Source organism: Salvelinus namaycush, unplaced genomic scaffold (genome assembly GCF_016432855.1).
Source record: "Salvelinus namaycush isolate Seneca unplaced genomic scaffold, SaNama_1.0 Scaffold1594, whole genome shotgun sequence".
Classification (NCBI taxonomy): domain Eukaryota; kingdom Metazoa; phylum Chordata; class Actinopteri; order Salmoniformes; family Salmonidae; genus Salvelinus; species Salvelinus namaycush.
Window position 1 is genome coordinate 38,532 of NW_024058335.1, and position 8,969 is coordinate 47,500.

Below are 8,969 nucleotides of genomic sequence, written 5' to 3' on the forward strand. Positions count from 1 at the left end.
GCTGGGTTTAATACTATAGATGTAATGTTACTGTCCTGTGAATCACCTGCAGGTTGAGTTATGAGCTGGGTTTAATACTATAGATGTAATGTTATTGTCCTGTGAATCACCTGCAGGGTGAGTTATGAGCTGGGTTTAATACTATAGATGTAATGTTATTGTCCTGTCCTGTGAATCACCTGCAGGTTGAGTTATGAACTGGGTTTAATACTATAGATGTAATGTTACTGTCCTGTGAATCACTTGCAGGTTGGGTTATGAGCTGGGTTTAATACGATAGATGTAGTGTTATTGTCCTGTCCTGTGAATCACCTGCAGGTTGAGTTATGAGCTGGGTTTAATACTATAGATGTAATGTTACTGTCCTGTCCTGTGAATCACCTGCAGGTTGAGTTATGAGCTGGGTTTAATACTATAGATGTAATGTTACTGTCCTGTCCTGTGAATCACCTGCAGGTTGAGTTATGAGCTGGGTTTAATACTATAGATGTAATGTTATTGTCCTGTGAATCACCTGCAGGTTGAGTTATGAGCTGGGTTTAATACTATAGATGTAATGTTATTGTCCTGTCCTGTGAATCACCTGCAGGTTGAGTTATGAACTGGGTTTAATACTATAGATGTAATGTTACTGTCCTGTGAATCACTTGCAGGTTGGGTTATGAGCTGGGTTTAATACGATAGATGTAGTGTTATTGTCCTGTCCTGTGAATCACCTGCAGGTTGAGTTATGAGCTGGGTTTAATACTATAGATGTAATGTTACTGTCCTGTCCTGTGAATCACCTGCAGGTTGAGTTATGAGCTGGGTTTAATACTATAGATGTAATGTTAATGTCCTGTGAATCACCTGCAGGTTGGGTTATGAGCTGGGTTTAATACTATAGATGTAATGTTATTGTCCTGTGAATCACCTGCAGGTTGGGTTATGAGCTGGGTTTAATACTATAGATGTAATGTTACTGTCCTGTCCTGTGAATCACCTGCAGGTTGAGTTATGAGCTGGGTTTAATACTATAGATGTAATGTTATTGTCCTGTCCTGTGAATCACCTGCAGGTTGAGTTATGAGCTGGGTTTAATACTATAGATGTAATGTTATTGTCCTGTGAATCACCTGCAGGTTGGGTTATGAGCTGGGTTTAATACTATAGATGTAATGTTACTGTCCTGTGAATCACCTGCAGGTTGGGTTATGAGCTGGGTTTAATACTATAGATGTAATGTTATTGTCCTGTGAATCACCTGCAGGTTGAGTTATGAGCTGGGTTTAATACTATAGATGTAATGTTATTGTCCTGTGAATCACCTGCAGGGTGAGTTATGAGCTGGGTTTAATACTATAGATGTAATGTTATTGTCCTGTCCTGTGAATCACCTGCAGGTTGAGTTATGAGCTGGGTTTAATACTATAGATGTAATGTTACTGTCCTGTGAATCACCTGCAGGTTGAGTTATGAACTGGGTTTAATACTATAGATGTAATGTTATTGTCCTGTGAATCACCTGAAGGTTGAGTTATAAGCTGGGTTTAATACTATAGATGTAATGTTACTGTCCTGTGAATCACCTGCAGGTTGAGTTATGAGCTGGGTTTAATACTATAGATGTAATGTTATTGTCCTGTGAATCACCTGCAGGGTGAGTTATGAGCTGGGTTTAATACTATAGATGTAATGTTATTGTCCTGTCCTGTGAATCACCTGCAGGTTGAGTTATGAACTGGGTTTAATACTATAGATGTAATGTTACTGTCCTGTGAATCACTTGCAGGTTGGGTTATGAGCTGGGTTTAATACGATAGATGTAGTGTTATTGTCCTGTCCTGTGAATCACCTGCAGGTTGAGTTATGAGCTGGGTTTAATACTATAGATGTAATGTTACTGTCCTGTCCTGTGAATCACCTGCAGGTTGAGTTATGAGCTGGGTTTAATACTATAGATGTAATGTTAATGTCCTGTGAATCACCTGCAGGTTGAGTTATGAGCTGGGTTTAATACTATAGATGTAGTGTTATTGTCCTGTCCTGTGAATCACCTGCAGGTTGAGTTATGAGCTGGGTTTAATACTATAGATGTAATGTTACTGTCCTGTGAATCACCTGCAGGTTGGGTTATGAGCTGGGTTTAATACTATAGATGTAATGTTACTGTCCTGTGAATCACCTGCAGGTTGAGTTATGAGCTGGGTTTAATACTATAGATGTAATGTTATTGTCCTGTCCTGTGAATCACCTGCAGGTTGGGTTATGAGCTGGGTTTAATACTATAGATGTAATGTTATTGTCCTGTGAATCACCTGCAGGTTGGGTTATGAGCTGGGTTTAATACTATAGATGTAATGTTACTGTCCTGTCCTGTGAATCACCTGCAGGTTGAGTTATGAGCTGGGTTTAATACTATAGATGTAATGTTATTGTCCTGTCCTGTGAATCACCTGCAGGTTGAGTTATGAGCTGGGTTTAATACTATAGATGTAATGTTATTGTCCTGTGAATCACCTGCAGGTTGGGTTATAAGCTGGGTTTAAAACTATAGATGTAATGTTACTGTCCTGTGAATCACCTGCAGGTTGAGTTATGAGCTGGGTTTAATACTATAGATGTAATGTTATTGTCCTGTGAATCACCTGCAGGTTGAGTTATGAGCTGGGTTTAATACTATAGATGTAATGTTATTGTCCTGTGAATCACCTGCAGGGTGAGTTATGAGCTGGGTTTAATACTATAGATGTAATGTTATTGTCCTGTCCTGTGAATCACCTGCAGGTTGAGTTATGAGCTGGGTTTAATACTATAGATGTAATGTTACTGTCCTGTGAATCACCTGCAGGTTGGGTTATGAGCTGGGTTTAATACTATAGATGTAATGTTATTGTCCTGTGAATCACCTGCAGGTTGGGTTATAAGCTGGGTTTAAAACTATAGATGTAATGTTACTGTCCTGTGAATCACCTGCAGGTTGAGTTATGAGCTGGGTTTAATACTATAGATGTAATGATATTGTCCTGTGAATCACCTGCAGGTTGAGTTATGAGCTGGGTTTAATACTATAGATGTAATGTTATTGTCCTGTGAATCACCTGCAGGTTGAGTTATGAGCTGGGTTTAATACTATAGATGTAATGTTATTGTCCTGTGAATCACCTGCAGGTTGAGTTATGAGCTGGGTTTAATACTATAGATGTAATGTTATTGTCCTGTGAATCACCTGCAGGTTGAGTTATGAGCTGGGTTTAATACTATAGATGTAATATTAATGTCCTGTCCTGTGAATCACCTGCAGGTTGAGTTATGAACTGGGTTTAATACTATAGATGTAATGTTATTGTCCTGTCCTGTGAATCACCTGCAGGTTGAGTTATGAACTGGGTTTAATACTATAGATGTAATGTTACTGTCCTGTGAATCACTTGCAGGTTGGGTTATGAGCTGGGTTTAATACTATAGATGTAATGTTACTGTCCTGTGAATCACCTGCAGGTTGAGTTATGAGCTGGGTTTAATACTATAGATGTAATGTTACTGTCCTGTCCTGTGAATCACCTGCAGGTTGAGTTATGAGCTGGGTTTAATACTATAGATGTAATGTTATTGTCCTGTGAATCACCTGCAGGTTGAGTTATGAACTGGGTTTAATACTATAGATGTAATGTTACTGTCCTGTGAATCACCTGCAGGTTGAGTTATGAACTGGGTTTAATACTATAGATGTAATGTTACTGTCCTGTGAATCACCTGCAGGTTGGGTTATGAGCTGGGTTTAATACTATAGATGTAATGTTACTGTCCTGTGAATCACCTGCAGGTTGAGTTATGAGCTGGGTTTAATACGATAGATGTAGTGTTATTGTCCTGTCCTGTGAATCACCTGCAGGTTGAGTTATGAGCTGGGTTTAATACTATAGATGTAATGTTACTGTCCTGTCCTGTGAATCACCTGCAGGTTGAGTTATGAGCTGGGTTTAATACTATAGAAGTAATGTTAATGTCCTGTGAATCACCTGCAGGTTGAGTTATGAGCTGGGTTTAATACTATAGATGTAGTGTTATTGTCCTGTCCTGTGAATCACCTGCAGGTTGAGTTATGAGCTGGGTTTAATACTATAGATGGAATGTTATTGTCCTGTCCTGTGAATCACCTGCAGGTTAAGTTATGAGCTGGGTTTAATACTATAGATGTAATGTTATTGTCCTGTGAATCACCTGCAGGTTGAGTTATGAACTGGGCTTAATACTATAGATGTAATGTTACTGTCCTGTCCTGTGAATCACCTGCAGGTTGAGTTATGAGCTGGGTTTAATACTATAGATGTAATGTTATTGTCCTGTGAATCACCTGCAGGTTGAGTTATGAGCTGGGTTTAATACTATAGATGTAATGTTATTGTCCTGTGAATCACCTGCAGGTTGGGTTATGAGCTGGGTTTCTCTAGGTTTCTTCCTTCTTGGAAGTGTTTGCAGTCTGCTTCTGCTTGCTCTTTGGGTTCTAGGCCAGGCTACTGTCTGAATTATATTGATATAATCCAGGTGGAAAGGAGAGAACGTGGCCACCACGGAGGTGACTGAGCACCTGATCATGGTGGAATGTATCGAAGAAGCCAACGTCTACGGTGTCAAGGTTCCAGGTGATTTGACATTTTAGTCATTTAACAGACGCTCTTATCCAGAGGGAGCTAGGTTCATTTAACAGACTCTCTTATCCAGAGGTAGCTAGGTTCATTTAACAGACGCTCTTATCCAGAGGTAGCTAGGTTCATTTAACAGACTCTCTTATCCAGAGGTAGCTAGGTTCATTTAACAGACTCTCTTATCCAGAGGTAGCTAGGTTACTTTAACAGACTCTCTTATCCAGAGGTAGCTAGGTTCATTTAACAGACTCTCTTATCCAGAGGTAGCTAGGTTACTTTAACAGACTCTCTTATCCAGAGGTAGCTAGGTTACTTTAACAGACTATCTTATCCAGAGGTAGCTAGGTTACTTTAACAGACTCTCTTATCCAGAGGTAACTAGGTTAATTTAATAACAGACTCTCTTATCCAGAGGTAGCTAGGTTAATTTAATAACAGACTCTCTTATCCAGAGGTAGCTAGGTTCATTTAACAGACTCTCTTATCCAGAGGTAGCTAGGTTCATTTAACAGACTCTCTTATCCAGAGGTAGCTAGGTTACTTTAACAGACTCTCTTATCCAGAGGTAGCTAGGTTACTTTAACAGACTCTCTTATCCAGAGGTAGCTAGGTTACTTTAACAGACTCTCTTATCCAGAGATAGCTAGGTTCATTTAACAGACTATCTTATCCAGAGGTAGCTAGGTTACTTTAACAGACTCTCTTATCCAGAGGTAACTAGGTTAATTTAATAACAGACTCTCTTATCCAGAGGTAGCTAGGTTAATTTAATAACAGACTCTCTTATCCAGAGGTAGCTAGGTTCATTTAACAGACTCTCTTATCCAGAGGTAGCTAGGTTACTTTAACAGACTCTCTTATCCAGAGATAGCTAGGTTCATTTAACAGACGCTCTTATCCAGAGGTAGCTAGGTTACTTTAACAGACTCTCTTATCCAGAGGTAGCTAGGTTCATTTAACAGACTCTCTTATCCAGAGGTAGCTAGGTTCATTTAACAGACTCTCTTATCCAGAGGTAGCTAGGTTCATTTAACAGACTCTCTTATCCAGAGATAGCTAGGTTCATTTAACAGACGCTCTTATCCAGAGGTAGCTAGGTTACTTTAACAGACTCTCTTATCCAGAGGTAGCTAGGTTCATTTAACAGACTCTCTTATCCAGAGGTAGCTAGGTTCATTTAACAGACTCTCTTATCCAGAGGTAGCTAGGTTCATTTAACAGACTCTCTTATCCAGAGATAGCTAGGTTCATTTTAACAGACTCTCTTATCCAGAGGTAGCTAGGTTCATTTAACAGACTCTCTTATCCAGAGGTAGCTAGGTTACTTTAACAGACTCTCTTATCCAGAGGTAGCTAGGTTCATTTAACAGACTCTCTTATCCAGAGATAGCTAGGTTCATTTAACAGACTCTCTTATCCAGAGGTAGCTAGGTTCATTTAACAGACTCTCTTATCCAGAGGTAGCTAGGTTCATTTAACAGACTCTCTTATCCAGAGGTAGCTAGGTTCATTTAACAGACACTCTTATCCAGAGCGACTTACAGTCACCTCATTAAACATATATCTTTTTTATAGAACAGTTTTATTCATAGAATGTTTTATATACACTACACACAGTTGACATAGTATATATAGCTACATATAACAATACACATCTACACAGCTACAACACACACAGTCACATCATTGTGTAGTTATTAACCCAGTGTGTTCTTCTCATGTTGGCTGTGAATGACCAGGACATTAAAGGGGGAGAATTCAAAATCAATGGGAATCCCTGAAAATGTATGAAAGTCAGCTGTCTCTCTTGGTGATCCTGCTTTGTGACGTACCCCACAGGACACGAGGGGAGGGTTGGAATGGCAGCGGTCAAACTGAAAGATGACATGGAGTTTGACAGTAAAGCCACGCTGGAGCACGTCAAGACCTCCCTGCCCAGCTACGCTAGACCCCGCTTCATACGCATACAGGTGATCCCGTGGGAATAATGTCCAAATTACAATGATCGTCATGATACCTGTTATCTGAAAAGCACTTAAAGCTTCCATCTGGGATACGTTGAAGAGATTCCCTGATCCCAGATTGTACCTTTTTAAAGATTTTCTCAAACTATTAAGATTCATAAAACAGACATTTTAACGTAATTTATTTTATTTTAAAAATCCCAGAATTCCCTGGCTGTGACTGGAACGTTTAAGCAGATGAAGGTGAAGCTAGCCGAAGAGGGATTCAACCCATCCGTGATGCAGGATCGATTATACTACCTGGAGGACAGTAAGGGATACATCCCCATGACACAGGAGATGTACCACTCTATTTGTGATGGAAAGATACACTTATGATTGATTTGTTTTAAACAGATTGTCTAATTGTTAATCTCTTATTTTAAAATTAACTGTCAAATTATTCATCTGATGTACATTTTATGACTATAGTGGAAAAAAATTGAAAATTGAAAACTGAACATTTTATGGAACATTTGTAAATAAATAAATATAGATTGATTTTGTAATAAATACTAAAGACATATTGTGTATCTATCTGAGATGTGTGGCTGTGTCACTTAAAAAATGATATCTGATAAAACATAATAAATAAAAGACCTCAGAGCTCTGCCATCTCTGCACCCTGAAATCACAAAGGTGTTTGTGGGAAACATTTGGTAGGGAGACTACAGGGTCGTATGCATCGGGCACCAAATGGAAGAAAACGGATTGGACCAAGGTGGGACTACCTCAACTTGTACAATAAGAAACATTCATTTTCATTTTCCATTGCAAAACATTTTGCTACGGTGTGCCTAATGAATACGACCCAGGCGCAAACCTTGGCTACAGAAGAGCAGGAAAGTTAGCGGTATCTACTGTAGTCACAGAGGAACAAGACCAACAGCTGAGTCTCCTACACCCAGAGGAGGACCAGGGATTTGGGGAGATCTGAGCTTTGGGGCGATCTGAAGTCCCCTGACAGGGCAGCACACCTGGTAGCGCCCACACTGCACCCACAGGTGGCAGAAACTGGGCAAGCTGTAGAACTTGGTGAGCTTCCTCAGGACCCGTTTTCCCAGCTGGTTGGAATTGGTTGGAGAAGGCCACTCTGGGATCTGAAAGAGGCCTGAGGGGCTTGGGCTGGAGGAGAGACGCCTGAGCTGGGTGTCATTTAGGGGGTGGATGAGGTCTGGGTCTTTATGTCCATGCTGGGAGTCCGTGATAGAGCTAGAGAGAGGCTTAGAAAGGGGGTCAGTGTTATGGCCAAACAGGGGCCCAATGGAACCAGGTAAGGGCTCACTGCTGCAGCTCAGAGAGCGTACTGTCCTCCTTGGCCTGTTCTCAGACCCAGACTTTTCTTTATCCATCCAGAATGGTGGTTGCGGTCTAAATCCAGTCTTATCACTGTCCAAGCGGAGCTGTGGTTGGACCCTCTGAACTCTGAAGGCAGTAGGACAGGGGATCTCCTCAGGGCCGTCTCTGGCTCCTGTCTCTGGGTCCTGGCTGGTCTGTGCCTGGCTGGTCCCTAGCTCTCTGGGTCCTGTCTTGGGGCTGGTCTGTGTCGGGCTGGCCTCTAGCGCTTTGGATCCTGTCTTGGGGCTGCTCTGTGTCGGGCCGGTCTCTTGCATTTTGGGTGTTTTCAGTGGTTCATCCTCTGTGTCACTGATGGCCTTTTCAATCTCCTTTGGTTTCCTAGTCATGAGAGTGGCAGCCATTCCCTCTGCTGCTGCTGTTGTGTGACTCTCCGAATCACTGTTTGTCTCTGACAGCTTCTCAACAGTTTTTCTGACTGGAGACTGCTGCTCCTCCATTTTACTGACCGCCTGTTTTTCGGCCTCCTCGGACAGAAGGTCGGCGGCCATTTTGCGAATGATATTCCAGTCCCTGATGATGTCCTCTGAGGTGGTCAGCTGTGACGTCACGGTGAAGCGGATGATGCGTTTCTTATCGATGTCGGCGGGGACAAGGTACATGGTGCCGGACCGCGTCAGTCGCCGTAGCAACTCCTGAGTCAGGGCATTCCCTTCCTGAGAGAGAGAGAGAGAGGGAGGGAGGATGAGAGAGAGAGAGAGGGAAGGGGGGAGAGAGAGATGTTGGAGACAGAGAGTGGGGGGAGACAGAGAGTGGGGGGAGACAGAGAGAGAGATTTGACAGTTGAGAGAAACCTGTGTTTGGCCCTTTTCTCATTGACGTAAGTTAAGGAGAGGCAGTGCGACAAGATTTCAATTGACATAATATGTAAGTAAGCTCTGTATTTATATCCTAAAATAGGCCCATTTATTTGTGTTCTGAGAAAATGTGAACGTGATCAAATTAAATGTTTTATTCAAACTAGAGTTGGGTTCAATACTTA

At 41.5% G+C, this 8,969-nt stretch overlaps 2 protein-coding genes across 2 annotated transcripts in view; one reads left to right on the plus strand and one right to left on the minus strand.

The window, feature by feature from the left end:
* The window catches only part of LOC120037159 (very long-chain acyl-CoA synthetase-like), a 27,744-nt gene extending 20,576 nt beyond the window's left edge, over positions 1-7,168 (plus strand). The window contains exons 8-10 of the mRNA XM_038983330.1: positions 4,528-4,625; positions 6,468-6,598; positions 6,797-7,168. Coding sequence (XP_038839258.1) covers positions 4,528-4,625; positions 6,468-6,598; positions 6,797-6,970 — 403 coding nt within the window. The 3' untranslated portion in view covers positions 6,971-7,168. The remainder of the gene's footprint in view (positions 1-4,527; positions 4,626-6,467; positions 6,599-6,796) is intronic.
* LOC120037157 (histidine decarboxylase-like) overlaps positions 6,135-8,969 on the minus strand; it is a 12,966-nt gene continuing 10,131 nt past the window's right edge. Inside the window, exon 12 of the mRNA XM_038983329.1 lies at positions 6,135-8,643. Within this exon, the coding sequence (XP_038839257.1) occupies positions 7,498-8,643 (1,146 nt within the window). The 3' untranslated portion in view covers positions 6,135-7,497. The remainder of the gene's footprint in view (positions 8,644-8,969) is intronic.